At 58.1% G+C, this 18063-nt stretch overlaps 2 protein-coding genes across 4 annotated transcripts; one reads left to right on the top strand and one right to left on the bottom strand.

Moving 5' to 3' along the window:
• Nucleotides 1–321: 321 nt before the first annotated feature.
• WDR54 (WD repeat domain 54) lies at nucleotides 322–11584 on the bottom strand. 3 transcript variants are annotated; one of them, XM_039541086.1, is made up of 9 exons: nucleotides 11191–11581; nucleotides 9464–9526; nucleotides 8289–8355; nucleotides 7769–7825; nucleotides 7197–7309; nucleotides 4572–4672; nucleotides 4215–4377; nucleotides 3708–3782; nucleotides 322–2413 (listed from the first exon to the last, which is right to left on the bottom strand). In XM_039541086.1, exons 1-9 carry the CDS (start codon nucleotides 11413–11415, stop codon nucleotides 2282–2284), a joined length of 996 nt encoding a protein of 331 aa, XP_039397020.1. In that variant the 5' UTR covers nucleotides 11416–11581; the 3' UTR covers nucleotides 322–2281. The 3 variants fall into 3 exon arrangements, with proteins under 3 accessions (XP_039397020.1, XP_039397018.1, XP_039397021.1); XM_039541084.1 differs by having other exon boundaries at nucleotides 7182–7309; nucleotides 11191–11579; XM_039541087.1 differs by lacking the exon at nucleotides 4572–4672 and having other exon boundaries at nucleotides 7182–7309; nucleotides 11191–11584.
• On the top strand, nucleotides 11582–17769 carry C5H2orf81 (chromosome 5 C2orf81 homolog). Its single transcript, XM_039541073.1, has 4 exons — nucleotides 11582–11655; nucleotides 13645–13872; nucleotides 15225–15437; nucleotides 16520–17769. Exons 2-4 carry the CDS (start codon nucleotides 13648–13650, stop codon nucleotides 17549–17551), a joined length of 1470 nt encoding a protein of 489 aa, XP_039397007.1. The 5' UTR covers nucleotides 11582–11655; nucleotides 13645–13647; the 3' UTR covers nucleotides 17552–17769.
• The last annotated feature ends 294 nt before the right edge of the window (nucleotides 17770–18063 follow it).

The following is an 18063-nucleotide window of genomic DNA, read 5'->3' as shown; positions in this document are numbered from 1 at the left end:
GTGCACACCTGATTGGAATGGAGGTGACCTCCACCTCGCAGAACAACAGTTCCAAGGTGAGTAACCGTCTTTTCTTGTGTCACTGAGCGTCTTGGCTAACAGCCAGCGCCGGATCCAGCCTCCAGTAACTTATCGAGTTCTTTTCCGAGCCCTGTTAGTTTTGGCCTTCTCAGCATCCCCTGGCAAGGAGTTCCCCAGGTTCCACTGCCGCGAGGGGTAAGCCCCCTCTGCTCCCCAACCTCCCCCAGAACCCCCAACCCTCGCCTGCAGCCTCCCCCACCATCCTCCCAGAGGCCCTCCCCCTCCATAAATGAGCTCAGGCACACGAGGAGGGTTCAAGCTGATTTATGGCAGCAGCAGCAGCACGCCCTGGGCGCCCAAGCGAAGCTATGGAGAGGCTGCTGCAGTGGTACTTCCAGTAGCAGGGAGCCTGCTCAGCTGCGTCAAGGCCTGGGCCAAGGGCACTGCTCCTCCACGCGTGCTGCAGGGCCAGGCGCAGCAGAGGGGATGATAGAGCCCAGGGCCAAGGCAGAGACAATACACGGGCCTAGGGGCAGTTTGGGGAGGGGCAGGGGTTTCAGAGCCTCGTGCAAGCAGGGCTGGGTTGGAGGAGAGACACTTCACCTCCACCATTCTACATGCACCCACTGGTGAAATGCAGCCACCTCTAGGGTGAGCACTGGCAGCTGTTTAACAGCACACACAAACGCTACACGGCAGGGTCAAAGCATGCTGCGTTTAACACGCTACAGGGGCTACGGGGCACTGAACAGGGCTTAGCCCAGCCAGCGGGGTTAACCCCCTACTTCAGCACTGCGTCTAATTAGGTCTATTGGTACTATGGGAAAGGACCCCCACGGCTAGCGGCAGGCTGAGGCCCCCACCCAACAGCAGCAGAGGAAGGGAAATGTCATGCACTTTTCCTGACAGCAGGAGAACGCCGGCCTCTTGGGCCACCCCGGGTTCCCTGGTTTTCTAAGACAAGCGTTTCCAAGGGACTAGGCCCCCCCCCCAGCCTCAAACACTCCGTCACCTGAGAACCTTCCTGGAAGGCTGGGGCAGCAGCCTGTGCCCAAAGGGGCATGTCACCCCCTCTTGGAGAGGGGCTACAGCCAGCCCCTGCCTCCCCTCAGCCAGGCCATGCCAGCTCCAAGTCTCCTCCCTGCAGCTCTTCAGGGGGCCGTATCTGGGGCTGAGAGCCGGAGGGCACATGGGCAATCCAGCCTGCGAGGGGCTCCAGGGGGGAGCCTGCATCCTGCAGCTTCCTTGCCCTGGGGGAGCTGAGCACAGCAGCTGTTCCCATGTCAGTCCAGGCACCCTGCCTGTCCCCAGCTGGGTGGTTACTGAGAGGGCTCCCCCTCTAGGCAGCTGAGGGGAGAATGGTATTAGCTCTTCTCTAGCACTTTCCAGCTGTAGGGCTCACCGTGCTTTACAGGGGAGGGCAGTGAGCCTGTCCCCATTTTACAGATGGGGAAACTGAGGCACAGAGCAAGGTCTTGCCCAAGATCATGCAGCAGGCCCGTGGCAGAGCCAGGTCTCCTGAGTCCCAGTCACGTGCTCCGTGTTCTCGGACACACTGCCTCTCCCGCCGCCAGCCCAGCTGAGAGCCGACTGCTCTTCCAGCTTGGGCCTGCTCAGAAGCTGTGCAATGTCCCGAGTAGCAACAGGGGCTTCGGCGAGAGCTCTCTGCAGCCCGTGTTCAAAGGAGGAAAGGAGCCGGGTGGGCTCCCTGGGAGCAGGGATTCATTGGCTCCTCAGCTACTCTACCCTACCCCACAACTCAGGGCCTGCCCAGCTCTGCACCTCTCCAGGCTCTGGTCTCCATACAGGAGCAGAGGGGAATCACAGCCTGCAGGGGCCCTGGGCAAGGGGCCCAGCACAACAGAGCTGCCCCAGGCAGCACATGTCAGCTGCCTGCCCTGCCCACAGGGAAGAAAGATCATGGAGGCAGGAGAGGGGGGGAGATGAGCAGCCAGGGGGTGTGGGCAGGTGTCTGACCAAAGGGACCCTGAAGTTTGAAGAGATCTGGGCTCCATTTAGCTACAGCAGCACCACCCCCACTTCTTTGTGCATGTCCCCCCACCTCAGCTCCCCGTGTCTGTTCACCCGGGGGGGGTGGGGGGGCATCCTCAGCTGCATGCAGTGGCCCCAGCCCCTGTGCAACGGGAGCCAGGGGTCTGCACAGCGTCCCTGAGTCACAGTGGCCCATTGGCAGGGGGGCTGGAACATGCTGCAGCAGCACGGTGCCGGCAGGTACCTCCCCGCCCCGCAGCAGGGCAGCCTAGACCTGGCCATAGCGGACGATCTCGCTGAGGTCGTAGCCGGTCGCAGCGAAGGCGTTTCCCTCGGGGTCACAGAAGCGGGCGCCGCAGAGCTGGGTGTCAGTCACGCACTCCGAGTGGCAGTGCTCGATCTGCAGGGGGCAGGAGAGAGCCCTTGGACGCGGGGGGCTAGACAGGCCTCCCCTGGAATCCCCCCGGGGCACGGGCACGAGGCGCCCCCTGCTGGCTGCAGCAAGGGGACACAGAAGTGTTTCATCTGAACTTGGGGACTGGAATGTCACAGGGATACGAGAACCACGCTCGGGGGCTCTCTCCCCTCCCCAGCATCCAGCCCCTCCCTCGCTGCAACACCAGCCCCAGGCTTGGGGCAGCGCTGAGGGAAATGGAGGCACAGCATGCCCTCCCCAGGCTGCCAGGGATTTCAGTGGGGAGGAGGATGTGGTCAGTGGAAGAGGGGGAGAGTGGGGCAGACAGAGCAGCTCAGGGGAGCTGACAGAGGTGCAGGCTGGGGGGCGGGGGTAGCAGGGCAGGGCCTGTGGAGGGAAGAGGAAGTCTGAGACTATGAGCACCTCAGGGGAGTAGCTGGAATAGTGCAAGGGGTGTGGTCATGCCAGGGCCTGACAGAGTAGGCCAAGCTGGCCCCCTGGGGCAGGAGGGTGGCTGGGATATGGGGGCCCCTCTGGCACCAGTAACTGGCAAAGACATGCAGAGGTGTGGGGAATTGTAGTGGTGGGGGACATGCGGGGGAGTGGGGGAGTCGATGGGGGTCAGACAGCCCCCCCCCCACCCGAGACAGAGGGCAAGGTAAAACCATTGGCTGTTGTGTGTTCCGCATGGAAGTGTGGGGAATTTGGGAGGGTTGGGGGAGGGGTAGCTAGATCAAAACTGGGTGGAGCTGTTGAGGGTGGGGGATTGGGATTGGGTTGGATCAGAGCCGGGAGGGGGTTGGTGCAGCACTGGAGGAGACCGAGTGGGGAGCTCTGAACCAGGGCTAGGTGGGTGGATCCGGGCACTGGGAGGCAGGAGGGGAGCCAAAAGGCCCTAGAGGGGTGCATGGATTGAGGGCAATAGGCAGGGGCAGCGGAGAGCTGGACTGGGGCTGTGGGGGAGGGGGGTGGCTTTTAGAACGAGGAAGGGGGCCCAGGCCCCTCACCTATTCTTGCCGCAGGGCACTCTGGGGCCTTGTGGCGCCACTAGGCCACCTAGTCCCCAGCTCAGCCTCACAGCCCCTTGTGGCAGTGGGGGAATGTCACGGGGGGAAACTGAGGCACAAAGGAGCAGTGACTGGCTGAAGGTTGCACTGAGAGTCAGTGGCAGAGCCAGGACTGGAACTGAGGAGCTCCTGGCTCCCAGCCCCATGCTCGGACCATTAGCCCCCAGGGTTCTCTGCAGGGGCGTGTGGGCATCACAGCACTGGCCACTCACCTCGATGTCCCCGGTGTCTGGGCTCCGGCTGAGTTTCCAGATCTGGACATAGGAATCCTCGGCACCTGACAGCAGCTGCAGTGGGAGGCAGAACAGAGGCGGTGAGGGGGCTGCAGGTGGCGGGAGGGCTCTGCCAGCCTCTGAGCTCAGGCCCAGTGCTCACTGCAGCGAGCAGAGCCTCTCAGCACCGGTGCCACCAGATGCTGCTGAAGCCTGCTGCATGCAGCGACTGAGGCAGTTCTACTCTTTGGCACACTGGCTCCGGGGCTCGGGCCTCTCTCCCTCGGGCAGGACAGCAGGCACCACCTGGGGCAGAGGGTGGCAGAATGCAATGGTATGTGTGTGCCCCCTCCTGGCTAGTGTGGGAGCTGCAGCTCTTCCCAGCCCCAGTGGAGGATTCAGGCAGGCAGGCTGAGGAGCTGAGCCAAGTGGCGTTCAGAAGGCTGGCAGGGAGGCAGGCGGCGCCGTGCAGCCGGGGGATTGCCGGGAGGCCTCGCACAGGTTTACCTTCCCCGTCAGGGGGGCCAGGTCCAGGGCGTAGATCCAGCGAGCGTGGGCGCTGACCGTGGCACGCAGGGCCCCGCTCGTGGCCTCGTACAGCCGGATCTGCCCGTTCCCATAGCCAGCAGCAATGACCCCGTTCCACAGCTTCACCGAGGAGCAGGTCCACCTGGGCACAAAGCAGACATGTCAGCCCCACTGGCTCCACCGGGGAGGGGGAGTTATGGGCTTCCCCCTTCCCGCCTCTCTGCCTGCAGGTACCTCCCCCCTCGCCTGGGGCCCACCTCTAGCAAGGCCCGGGGAGGTGTCTCTGGGCTCATCTCGCTGCCCCAAGGAGCTGTGGCAGCCCCCGCCCGGCCTTACCCAAAGGCAGAGATTTTGGTGAGCAGGGAGAACTCCTCCTTGGCTCTCCAGACACACAGGGCCCCGGAGTCATCCGCAGTCACCAGCTCAGCAGCCCCATCCTGCAATGGGAGGAGCAGCCGTCAGTGCCGTGCCATGGGACCCCTCCCAGCCAGAGCACGGGGCCGTCAGCAATTAGTCAGGATGCCCCGGAGTAACCAGTCACCAAATAGCTCTTTGGCAGAAGTGCAGGAAAGTTGCTTTATAACCTAATGAGCTCCCAGGACACTGACACTGAACCATCCTTCTCCGAGTAACTAATGAGCTGGTGCACGTCACTGGCCTCTAGTGGGCGGACTGAGAACTGTTCAGCTGTGTGGCACCTCCCCTGTCCTGGGAACAGCGGATGGAGACTCCTTCGGTTCCAGTGGGCAGGGCCTGGGCTGTAGGAGCGTGAGAATCCGAGGGCTGCCCCGTGTTATGCAGCATAGGGACACCCACATGCCAGGTGACTGGATCTGACCTGTCTCTTGCGCTTTCATCCCAAAGGGTTTTACTGGCCGCCGCTGCCTCTGGAATGAACAACGGCCCCAGTGGGAACGTGGGAGGCGGGGCGAGGATGCGGAGAGCTCTGGTTAAGGGTGGTGAGGCAGACACACTAAGGGAGTGCATCTGTAACTATCACTCCAGGCATCTGAAGAAGTGAGGTTTTTTTACCCACAAAAGCTTATGCCCAAATAAATCTGTTAGTCTCTAAGGTGCCACCAGACTCCTCGTTGTTTTTCTGGATACAGACTAACACGGCTGCCCTGATACTAAGGGAGTGGATACAGTCCGACCCTGCTAATAAATGGCCTTGAGTCCAGGGAGGCTTTCATGGCCCCCAGCTGGCTGAGAGACCGGTGCTGGCACTGGGCTTAGGCAAAGTAGCTGACTAAAGTGCTGCCTCCATCAATTTAATTGTTCCAAGGTCTTTATTGTTAAGATGTCCTCATTGTCTTGAGCTGGTCAGTTGCTATTCTCAGAGTGGTAGCTGTGCTAGTCTGTATCAGCAAACAGAACGAGGAGTCCTTGTGGCACTTGTGGGGACAGAGCCAGAAGAGTTCCACTTCATAGGAATTGTGGGGATTGCCAAAAAGCCTTTGGTACAGTGGATTAGACAGGTTTATGGAAGCTGCTACGCCACTATGGAAAGCCTCCGGAATTTGTGAACATCATTCAGAGGTTCTATGAAAACATCACCAGCCAGGCAATACATGACAGTGAACTGACTAAACCATTCAAGGTTACTACAGGCATCAGACAAGGATGCTTTGTGTCATCTGTGATCTTTTTACTGGTAGTAGATTGGGTAATGAGAGACCACAGAACAACCAAGGGGGAGACAATGGACTTTCACACAGAAGTTAGAGGACCTTGATCTTGCAGATGAAATCAACTTGCTATCCTGCACCCATAGAGACGTGCAAGCTAAAATCAATAATCTCTAGGCCTATGCACAATTAGGAGGGTTGAAAATCAACACCGAGAAAACTCAGACCATGAGAATCAACACACACCAAGAACCACCAATACAGTACCACTTTCTGGAACCAACATGGAAGAGGTCTGATATTTCATGTACCTTGGCAGCACTGTAAGTAAAACAGGTGGAGCAGATGAAGACATTACAGCCAGAATAGCAAGAGCCAGATGGGCCTTTGTATCTCTAAGGCCGATCTGCAGAAACAGAAATCTTGCCTCCAAACTAAACTTTGAATATGTAACATCATTGTAAATATGGCACTGAAACCTGGAGACTTATTAAGACCTTACTATCCAAACTCCAAGTTGTCAGTTGCCTTAGACAAACCCTCTATATCAGATAGCCAGAAAAAAAATCACGAACGAAGAACTCTTGAGGAGGATGAAACAAAAGCAGGACAGGAAATTATGGAACAAAAATGGAGTTGGCTCGGACATTCATGGAGCAAAGACCTGCCCAATGTAACAAGAGAGGCCCTGAACTGGAGCCCCTAGGGCAAAAGGCAACGAGGTAGCCCAAGGATAACAGAAGCAGAATTGGTAACTACCCAAGCGATATGAAAAGAAGCGAAGGCTGTGGCAGGAGACCGGCCCGGAAGGCCAGCTATGGTGAAGGCCACATGGACAAGAGAGGCAGAGGAGAAGGGAGAGTAGGGTTTGAGCCACCTCTGTACCCATCCTGCAGGGACTGTACCAGCCCTGGGAGGGGTCCGTGAGCCCTGTCTTTGTGGTGGCTGGCTCTGGGTGGGAGTGAGGCATCTTTACTGACCTCTGGGGCACCGTAAGGACCACCCTGGCTGCTGGAAAGCCTCGGCACGAAAGATTTTGGTCTGGGCTCTCCCAGGAAGGGCTCTGGCATCATTAGTGTCCAGGCAGAGCAGGTAGGGCCTCAGCTCTGTGTCTCCCGCACTGGGAAGCACATGGGAAAGAGGAAGGGCTGACAGACGGGTTTTCAGCTGGCTGTAGGCACCCCCCAAGGAAGGAGGGGCCCAACTGGCTGCTCCGGCATTTGGCAACCCGGCTGTAAGCCATGTGGCCTGGCCTGGCAGCCAGCTGTTCGCGCTGAGCCTGGGATAGGAGCTGTGCGCGGTGCCGGGGGCTCCATACCGGGTTCTCACCGACCTCCGAGGTGATGTCAGTGATGGAGTCGCGATGCTCCTCCAGGACCTCGCTCAGCGTGATGTTTGTTCCCTTGCTGGGGATGTCAAACACCAGCACCAGTCCCGACGAAGTCCCTGCGGATAAGCAAGGGAGATGCCACTGGCAGCCAGTCACCAGACCCCGCCCCACTCTGCACTAGGAACCAGCCTCCTGGTCTTCCCACCTCCGGGAACCAGTCTCACACCCCACACCCCAAACCAGTCCTCACACTCTCCCCAGCCCTCACCTCAGTAACTCCTCCAGCTTCAGGAGCCTAAACAGACCCTTCTCCTGTTCCCCGCACACTCCACTCCCATCCTCCTGGGCCCAAGTGTCCCTAGTGCAGCACATCCACAGCCCAGCCCCCTCACCCAGCTGCTGTATGCAGGCCCGTTGCTTCCCCGCTCTCCCAGCCCTCTCCTCCCCTGCCCACCTGGCCTCAGCCCTAGCATGCAGAAGATTAGGTGCCCAGTTGCTGCACCTGTAGATACCAGAGATCCTACTCCTTGCCCCTCACTCCGTTCGCCAGCCTCCCGTTTCCCTACCCCACTCACCCACGCAGATGAAGCGCCCACTGGCGGCAGCGATCCCTCGAGCAAACACTGCCTGGGCTGGAAGGAAACGGAAGCCCCATTACACCCCTGCAGCAGCTCCTACCCCAGAGCTCGATGGAGACTCCAGGCCACAAGGGGACACTTTGAAAGTCAGGGCCACAAGGTGTGAGGGACCCAGACACCCTGATTTAAGGCCAGATCACAGAGAAACTAGATTGTCTAGACAGAAAGGAACATTGGGGTCACCTTGTCTGACCTCCTGCACGACATGGGCAATAGACATCCTGGAATTAATTCCTAAATAAAACCAACATCCTCCCTTCTGCTGGCTCCCTGGGCCAGAGCCCCCTACAGGCTATTGGCTCCTGGGGTGGAGGAAACCAAACTGTGCCACACAAAATCCATGCCCATGGTTCATCCTGCCCTTCCAGGGCAGTTGGTGGCAGGGGGGAGAGCTCTGCAGAGCCCTCCTCCCTAGGCTCCTGCTGCAGCACTGCCCCCAGCTAGGATCTATATCTACCTGGCGGTGGTTCCAAGACATCGAGGGCATGCCAATAAACCATGATGGAGCCGTCTGACTCGTACATCTGGGGAGTGAAAACACCTGGTCAGCTCGTTGCAGAGTCACTTCTGGGTGGGGTCAATGAGCTTGAAGCCATCAGGAGAAACCCCGAGTGCTGCCCCCCCAAAGATTTCCAGAGAGGGGGGAGGCACCCCTGTTATCTGGGGCCCTCAAAGTCCCTGACACAAGGGCCTCCAGAAGGCACCTTGTATCAGGTAGCTGCCAAGATGGGCCAAGAGGCCTGGGATTAGCCAGCCCTGTTCAACCAGCCGCATCTGTGCAGGGGATGGGAATGGTTTTTACAGGAGTGCTGAAAGCCAACAAATAATACTATAAACCCAGACGTGATGGGAGCTAGGGGTTTGGTTGCTATTTTCACTTCAAGTCGGGCCATAGCTCCAGCACACCAGGCCTATGCCATAATTACTTGTCTCCCAGCCTAAGCTGGCTGGAGAGAACACAGTTTAATAGAGGCTTGACAGGCAAGCGCAAGCTGTGTTCCTGAGGAAGGAGTGCAGGGAAGCAGTGCTCTCTCTCAGAACAGAGAGATTAGAGAAACTCCGAAGGGACAGGGAACTGAGCCTGGAGACTGGGCTGAAGAGGGGCCCAAGTGGGTGGGAAAAAACCTTGTTTGTTTGGGACTTATTACCCTGGAAGGGGACTGCACTGTGAGAATGACCCAGCTGGAGGTCTGAGCCACGTAAAACCCTGGGAGAGACAGGAAATCCTGGGTGAAGGGAAACTGAGGCAGGAAGTGCCTGCATAGCCAGACTTCCCCAGCAGAGGGTACTATGGGGCAGTCATGCCCTATGACATGCCTCCATTGACCTTCCTGCAGCTCAGGAGACTGTTCTCACAGAAAAAAGAACAGGGGCACTTGTGGCACCTTGGAGACTAACAAATTTATTTCAGCAGAAGCTTTCGTGGGCTACAGCCCACTTCATCGGCTGTAGCCCACAAAAGCTTATGCTCAAATAAACGTGTTAGTCTCTAAGGTGCCACAAGTGCTCCTGGTCTTTTTGCGGATACAGACTAACAGGGCTGCTACTCTGAAACCTGTTCACACAGAGCTCTCCACCACAGGCCCCACCCCCTCCTTTCCCAGAGCCTAGAAAAGGAAGCAGCACTCTTACCTGGATGCCTTTCTGAGAGGTCAGGACCAGGAGAACTCGAGAAGGCAGGACACACCAGGAGGCCTGAAAGGGAAAGGAGCTGTTGCAGCCAACACTGGGTAATTCTACATGATATCTTGTCCTAACAGCTAAAGGGGAACTGATCGCAGAACTAAAAGTTAATGGTACAAATGATCATGACTTGATCCCATTTATAATGTACAAACAGAATAAAGTCCAGACCAGTAATAGATATACCTGGTGTTTACAAGGCCAGTTTCACAAAGCTGAAAATGATTATGGGCCAAATCAGCTGTGAGGAAGAATTTAACTAAAAAAGTATGAATGATGATTGAGAATCATTTAAGAACACGTTACTAGATGCCCCGAAAGCCACACTTGAGGAAGAAGGCTGTGCTGGTTTAAAAAAAAACCAACCAGGTTTAGAGGGGAAGTGAAAGCAGCTGTAACATATAGCAAAGGGAAGAATGGGGAATTTGATAGTAATGAATATAAATCAGAAGTGAGAAATTGTAGAAAACTGATACAGGAAGTCAAAGGACACAAGGAAAAATATACGTCCAGCAGAGTTAAGAACAATAAGGAGTTTTAAAAATATATTAAGAACAAAAAGAATCCTGATAATGGTATTGGTCTATTACAGGGGTTGGCAACCTTTCAGAAGCTGTGTGCCGAGTCTTCATTTATTCACTCTAATTTAAGGTTTTGCGTGCCAGTCATACATTTTAATGTTTTTAGAAGGTCTCTTTCGATAAGTCTATAATATACCTGTACCCCGATAGAACGCTGTCCTCGGGAGCCAAAAAATCTTACCGCGTTATAGACGAAACCGCGTTATATCGAACTTCCTTTGATCCGCTGGAGTGCGCAGCCCCGCCCCCCCCACCGGAACGCTGCTTTACTGCGTTGTATCCGAAATCGTGTTATATCGGGTCGCGTTATATCGGGGTAGAGGTGTATAGAACTAAACTACTGTTGTATGTAAAGTAAATAAGGTTTTTAAAATGTTTAAGAAGCTTCATTTAAAATTAAATTAAAATGCGGAGCCCCCCGGACTGGTGGCCAGGACCCAGGCAGTGTGAGTGCCACTGAAAATCAGCTCGCGTGCCGCAGGTTGCCTACCCCTGGTCTAGGTAGTGTTTTGGGGCAATGCTGGCTGGATTAGAGCCATTTCTGGGTGGCCCTGGCTTGACACCAAACTGCCCCCCGAGTTCTACCGAGGCTGTTGTGGCCTCCACTGGGAGGAAGGAGAGAGCTGTTCTCCCCAAGTATGGTGACCAGCCAGCAAGTGTGAAAAATCGGGACGGGGTGGGGGGTAATAGGCGCCTTCAGAAGAAAATGCCCCCAAAATGGGGACTGTCCCTGTAAAATCGGGACATCTGGTCACCCTACCCGCGAGGAAGGGCAGGGGACGTGAGGCTGGGCCATGTGCCCGGTGAGTTAGTGCAGACTCAGGAGAGAACCCAGGAGCCCTTCCTTACGCTCCCCGGTGCGCTAACCCCCTGGGTACACTGGGTCTGTGCCCCGAACCCGCTCCAGGGCCTGGGCCCCAGCCCCAACCTCTCCCCTCAGGTCGGGCTGACTTTCCTGGCTGGCGCTGCCCCAGGCCCGTGGTCCCCCCCCGAGCTCAGGTTTCCCATGGGCAGGGAGCCGGGGTGAGCCGCAGCCCTGCCCCGAGCAGCTCGCTGCGCGATGGCACCGGCCCTGCGGGCGGGGAGCCCCCCTACCTGGGTGACGATGGAGGCGCTGACCGCCAGGCCGCCCTCCTTGGCCTGCAGCTGGCGGTGGGAGACGCTGAGCCCGTCGGCCGAGGCGCTGGCCAGGCTGACGGTGCTGCCGTGCACGGCGGCGAAGTAGGTGAGCTGCTTGTCGCGCAGGGGCAGCACGCTCAGGTTGTTGTACAGCGCCGAGCTGCTGCTCTTCAGCGGGACGCTCCGCTCCTTGCGGTACATCCTGGGGGGCGAGCCGGGGCGGGGGCCGCCGCTGGAGGGGCCGGGGCAGAGCCCGAGGCAGGGGGTCGAAAGGGGCCCGATCCCTCCCGCTCACCCCGAGTCCCCCGCAGCCATGGAGACGGCGCAGCGCGTTCTCAGGGCGCGGCCGTCGCAGGGCGATGACATCACGGCCCGGGACGGGGCTGGCGTTGCCTTGGTGACGGGGACGCAGCCCGCGGAAGGGGGGCTCCAGCCGGCTCGGTGAGGGGGCACCGCTGGGGTGGGGGTGCTGGAGGTGGGGTGCAGTGGGGTGGGGCAGGGCGTGGCTCAGGGTGCTGGGGCGGGGCATGGCTCAGGGTGCTGGATGTGGGGGGTGCAGTGGGGAGGGGCATGGCTGGAGGGCAGTGCTGGGGTGGGGGCTGCAATGGCTGGGAGGGGGCACAGGTGCAGGTGCAGACGTGGGGGAGTGGGGAGGGGCATGGCTGGGGGTGACTGAGGGAGGTGCTGGTGGGTGCTGTTAGGACACAGTGACTCAAAGGTCACAAATAAAAAGTGTCAGGAGAGGCAGTGACACACACACACACACACACACACACACACACACACACACACACACACACACACACACACACACACACACACACACACACACACACTCCATGCTCTGTCATGGAGAGCCAGGCCCCCTGGGTTCTATTTCTGGCTCTGACATTGACTTGCTTTGTGGCCCCTCCTTGCCCCCGTTCCCCCCCCCCCCCAGTGGGGACATCTTAAGCTTTTGACTATCTGGAGCTCAGGTACTGAGAGATGCAGCATTGCCGAATTTGCCCTCTCTGCTTGATGCTTCCCTTCTCACCTGCAGAGCTAGCACCACCCAGCAGCAGGCACAGCAGCACAGAGGTGCTGGAGGGGAGGCCAACGCCACAGGCCCCCACTGAACTGCCTGCTTGCTTGTCCTCATTGTCCCAGCGTCACTCGCCAGAACTCCCCTGCGTTCTGTGACCAGCAAAGGTCCCCAGCGCTAAAGGCAGGGAATACCACGAGAGCCCAGTCCCTCCTGGGGAATGTTCCAGCACCCAGGAGTTCTGATGTCCAGACCTCCACTCTAACCATTAGACCTCGCTTTCTCCCAGTACTGGGAGATACCAGAACAACACTCACATGAAGCCCTGCACAGATCCTTGTCACCAGTCCCTGGTGTCCCTGTGAGGAGTGGATGGGAGAGGCACCAGGGCACTGCCTCCCAGTCCCCGTGCCCCTTGCATCCATTTTAAAGCTGAGGGTGACTGTGGGCCAGTGTACAGTGCAGGAACTGCCTGTGGCCAGCAGGCCATACTGGGGCACCCTAGCCTGGTCCTTCACTCAGCGTTATCCCCAGCTGGTGGCCCTGTTGCCCACGTTGCTTGTTGCCCTGGGTAGACCCCATATAAAATGATGGGGTCTAAATGAGCTGTTGTCACGGAGTGTGGGGGAGTCAAGGCCCTGCACCCCCGGCTTCCTGCAATTCACCGGGACTCTCAGCCAGCCAGTAAAACAGCAGGTTTATTTAGACGACAGGAACACAGTCCAAGACAGGCCTTGCAGGTACAGACAACGGGACCCCTCAGTCAGGTCCATCTGGGGGGCCAGGGGAGACCAGAGCCCTGTCTGGGCTTCCCTCCATTTCCCCAGCCAGCTCCAAACTGAAACTCCCTCCAGCCTCTCACTCAGCCTCCCCCCGGCTCCTCCCCCGCCCTTTGTCCAGATTCCCAGGCAGAGGTGTCCCCTGACCTCCAACCCTCTTCCTGGGTTCTCATGTTACGTGCTCAGGTATCCTCCCTCAAGGAAAGTCTCCCATCCCCAATGTAGACAGTCCCAGCAAAACTGCCCTGCAACCTTCCCAGGCCAACACTCCCCACTCAGCATTCAAAGAACACATTAAGAACATTCCCAGTTCGTCACAGCTGTTACCACCCAAGAAGGAAATCTTGGAGTCATTGTGGATAGTTCTCTGGAAACAGCCACTCAATGTGCAGTGATGGGCAGGGATGGTGTTTGCCAGAAGCTGGGAATGGGCGACAGGGGCTGGATCACTTGAGGATTCCCTGTTCTGTTCATTCCCTCTGGGGCACCAGGGCATTGGACACTGTCAGCAGACAGGATACTGGGCTAGATGGACCTTTGGTCTGACCCAGCCTGGCCTTTCTTATGTTCTTATGGGTACAGTACTAATGGGATGGTGCTGATGGGCACCGTCATATTTCCCTGCAGAAAATGACGTCCCGGGACCGTGTGCCTCTCTCCAAGTCACGGGCGGAGAAGTCACGCCCCCCCACGGTACCCATCCCTCAAGTGGATATCGTCCCAGGGCGCCTCTCTGAGTCAGAATGGATCTCCCTGGTCACCATGGAGGAAGGAGAGGATGGAGTGGGAGATATCCTGGAAGGGATGATAAACCAAGTGATGGACGAGTGCTATAAAGTGTACCTGGCTCGGCAGGTGAGCATGCCAGGCTGCGGCTTTCCATGGAATCCAAGCGGTAGAGATGGTCCCAGCTTCGGGCTCAGGGCAGGACTGTTCCCTACAGGGCTTTGTTCCCACTACATCTGAATGGACCCAGCCGCAGGGCCTGGCTTCTGCCTGCATTCCGTAGGAAGCCACTGAGGACACGTGCTTGGTTTCACACAGCTATATGGTAACAGATGGAAGGGCTTCAGGGAAGGGTGTTGGTCCAGAGGGACCAGGCCATCTGGCTCGGAGCAGCTCTATGCTGCTGCTTGCTTCATGGAGAGGAAGGAAAGCAGAGCAGGGATCCAGGACAGACCCTTTCTGTGGCCACTAGAAATGGAGCTTCCGGAGGGGATGGGGCAAGAGCAGGGGCGGCTCTAGGTATTTTGCTGCCCCAAGCACGGCAGGCAGGCTGCCTTCGGCGGCTTGCCTGCGGGAGGTCCCTGGTCCTGCGGATTCGGCAGCACGCCTGCGGGAGGTCCGTCGAAGCCGCGGGACCAGCGGACCCTCCGCAGGCATGTCGCCGAAGGCAACCTGCCTGCCGCCCTCGCGGCAACCGGCAGAGCGCCCCTCTTGGCTTGCCACCCCAGGCACGCGCTTGGCATGCTGGTACCTGGAGCTGCCCCTGGGCAAGAGGTTCCTATTGCAGTGGCCTTTGTGTGATCCTGACTTGGCTGCCCAGCTCCTTGCTCGATGCTGGGTATGTATCCCCCTCCCTCAGGCTGAGAGCTCCTGGAACCCCAGGGGAAATCTCTCTGCTTCCACAGAAGTCTTCATGCTCCCATCGACCCAGGCAACGGCTCCCGGGCTGAGTACACCCCGAGTCACACTCATCCCACTGGTGGCGCTATCATGTCCTGCCCTCAGCCCTTAGGCACTCAGATACCATGGTGATGGGTGTGGTATGAGACCCCGACTAGAATGGGCGTCTCCCTCCTGACCTTCGACTCTCCTCTCAGCTCCGTTATGGAGATAATAGCCTCTGCTCTCCAGGGGTGGGACTGCATCAGTGCTCTGGAGTGCTGAGCTTCGTGCAACATGGATTATTTTACTATATGCAGATTGCTTAGTTGGAAAGGGTACCCGAGCCTGCACCGTCCTGACAGTCACCTCCCTGGCCACACGCCTCTCTTCTGACTCAGCACATGAGCTGCACCAGCTTGGACTCCCTTAGATTCAGTGGGGCAAAGTCAGAGTTGGCCTGGACAGCAAGGGCACAATGATGGGTGGGGTGTGTCGATGGGAGCTGAGATGGAGTCTTGCTCTCCTGTCTCACTTCTAGCCAAAGTCAGGAAGCAAGAGGGTGGTGCTGGGCTCATTCTGTCTCTGCTCTGCTTTCCCAGTGCATCCCGTTCACCATCAGCCAGGCACGGGATGCCATCCTGCAGATTGCCGAATGGCGCTTCCTGGCGCGGGATGAGGGGGAGGCCACCGTGGAAGAAGATGCCACCTGGCAGGAGGAGGAAGAGCCAGTGGCCTGTGTCACAGACTCATGGGCACAGGGCTCAGTCCCCGTCATGCGAACCAGTCTGACCCTGTTCCCACAGGAGAGAGAGGTACTCTAGCACCAGGGCTTACCTTGGGAGCACTGGCCCTGGAGCAGTGCAGGGAGGGGAGAGGGAAGCAGGCTGGTCCTGAGTGCTTGTCCTGACAGAGGCATTCTGGGCCTGGCAGGACACAGGAGATGAGACCTGAAACTGCCTTCAGTCTGGTTCGTACTCTAGGGCCAGAGAATTAGAGAAGCACCAGCATCATGTGGCCTGGTCACATGTCCTTGTAGAGTCACAGCAGCTGTCACTCACAGGCTGTCTGCAGCATTCTCAGGAAGGCTCCCTAGATGGGGAATAACCTTCTCCCAAGGCCTCGTGTTTTTCCTAACGGCCCATTACCCTGAATGGGCCCTTCCCCACCCGCTGTCTAGACTGAAAGCATCTTGTCTAGCGGGCATTACCCAGGTGTAACTTCATCTGAAGTACAGCTACAGAGTCAGTATTTATAACTTCAGGTACAAAAATGATACATGCACACAAATAGGATAATCCTATTCAGCCAATCTTAATCTTTTCAATGACATCCTACGTGACCCATAATATGCATTGTAATTATGCCATAATCCTATCCGAATAATACCACTGTGAAGAACATGGGGTGCGGTGTCACAGGATGCGGATGTGTTAGAAAGGAACAGGATGATCAGGGGCCCAGCTCGTTCCCATTTGTCGCTACGTGCACTGAAAGGGATTTGTTTGCTGTAGGATCTTGCAGTAGTTGCAGGATGTCCCGGGGTGGAGCATCTCTTGGAGCTGCTTGGGCAGGAGGGGTAGAGGGGAGACGCAGGGTGAAGAGCAGAGTTAGCTCAGCCCTTCATCCTGCCAAGGCTGCCCACTGGGAGGGGCGTGGGAGGAGTGATGTGCCAGCATGACCTCACCAACCAGCTCCCTCTCTGACCCTGACGACCTTGACCCCAAAGGCCCCCTGCACTGTGGCCTGGCTCTTGCCCTCCACCCATTTGCTGGGGCATGAAGAAATGGCCCTCAGGCCCTGCCGCTAAGTGGGCAACAGCTTGTCCTGGGTGTGGTGGCCACTCTGGCCTGTGACGCTGAGGCTTCCTCTCTACATTAATGGCTATTTCCAACAGGCGTCTTTGGACAAACTCCCTGAGGAAACACTCTCCCATGAGGAGACGCGGCCCTCCACAGGATCCCCCGAGGTGCCAGCAACCCCCCCCTCAGAACAGCCTTCTCAAGAGAGGGGGGCCAAGTCTGCAAAGTCATCCAAGCCCCAGAATGTGCTTCCGCAGCCAGCCCCGCCCCCCTCGCCCAAGACCAGAAAAGCATACAGGGCCCATCGAGGGCTGCTGCGTTCAGCCAGCCTGAAGAGCATGGCCAGGCCCCTACAGGAGACTGAGAAGGAGCTGCTCCGGCAGCAGCTCTCACAGACCCTGCCTGAGGAATCCCCGCAGGAGGATCTTGGCAGCCTTCACCAGCTCCTGCCCATGTCATGCAGCAACCTGCTGAAGATCCAGATGGGCAGGCCCCCCAACATCAAGGGTGTGACGTACGATGAGTTTGGTACAGTCCTCGCCATGCCCAAGCTGGACCCAGCCCGTCTACCCAAGTGCTGGATCAAGCCTCAGGTGGAGGTGCTGGATCCAGATGTTGAGGCCAAGCGGCTGGAAGTTCTCAAAACTGTCTCAGGGCGTGGCCAGAGGAGTACCAAGTCCCACAGCCGTGCAGCCCAAGGGCCAGGGCTAGGAGAGCTCATTAGTGCTAAGCTGCTCCAGGACACGGGGCCCATGCTGAGTGGTGGGCTGGCCCAGGCTTTCTGTCCGAGCCACGCAGACAAGAGAGCACAGCCTTTGCCTTGCACAGGGAAAAGCCTTGAACCCAGCAGCCATGTCTACTGGAAACCCAGCAACCTGCTGGACTCCATTGAGCTGGCCCCAGGAGTGGCCATCAGGGACAGCAGCAGTGTGAAGCGTGGGCCCCACCATGGGGCACTCTATGAAGAGGGAGGGGAAGGGGTCTTCCAAGGAAAGCTCAGGCCCATCCGCCCCAGAGTGCCACTGCCCGCGGTTGCTGTGGAGCAGCTCATCCGTGATCACACGCCCCAGGTCCGGCCAATGGCTCTGCTCAGATCGCTCCTGTCATCGGGGCCAGAGCACTTGTAAGTGGAGCATACTCCCTGTCCTCCCCTCGGGGACCAGGCCGAGGTGCCGTACCATCGCACGGCCCGGTACCATACCCCAGCCTCTCCAGCCAGCGTTGTGTGCAGGGGCGGCTCGCTGCTTGGCTGTGGTAACCAGCTGGTGCGTGTGATGAGGGACCTGCCTGCGCTGACCTCTCGTCTTCCCCAGCTCTTGGTAACAATAAATCCCGAGCACCCACAGCACGACTCACTTGCCTGCTTTGGTTCCACCTCCCTGCACACCAGCCTCTCTGACCCAAGAGACCCTGCGGTGTCAGGGGGACAGCCTGGGCCCCAAGGCTACATGCCCCCTGGATGCTATTAACTTACCTGCTGTAACCTCGCCCAGCTGCAGCAGGGATGGTTGCTTAATGAAATGTTCCTCCCCTCTCTTTTCTCAGAGGGTCTCCCTAGACCAGTTAGCATCAGTCCCAACCCGTGGTCACCGTGGTCCCTGAGCACCTCGCTGTGTGGGTGTGAGTGGAGGAGGGACTG

This window comes from Mauremys reevesii, linkage group 5 (genome assembly GCF_016161935.1).
Source record: "Mauremys reevesii isolate NIE-2019 linkage group 5, ASM1616193v1, whole genome shotgun sequence".
In the NCBI taxonomy this organism is placed as follows: domain Eukaryota; kingdom Metazoa; phylum Chordata; order Testudines; family Geoemydidae; genus Mauremys; species Mauremys reevesii.
This window is presented reverse-complemented; position numbering and strand designations above follow the sequence as displayed.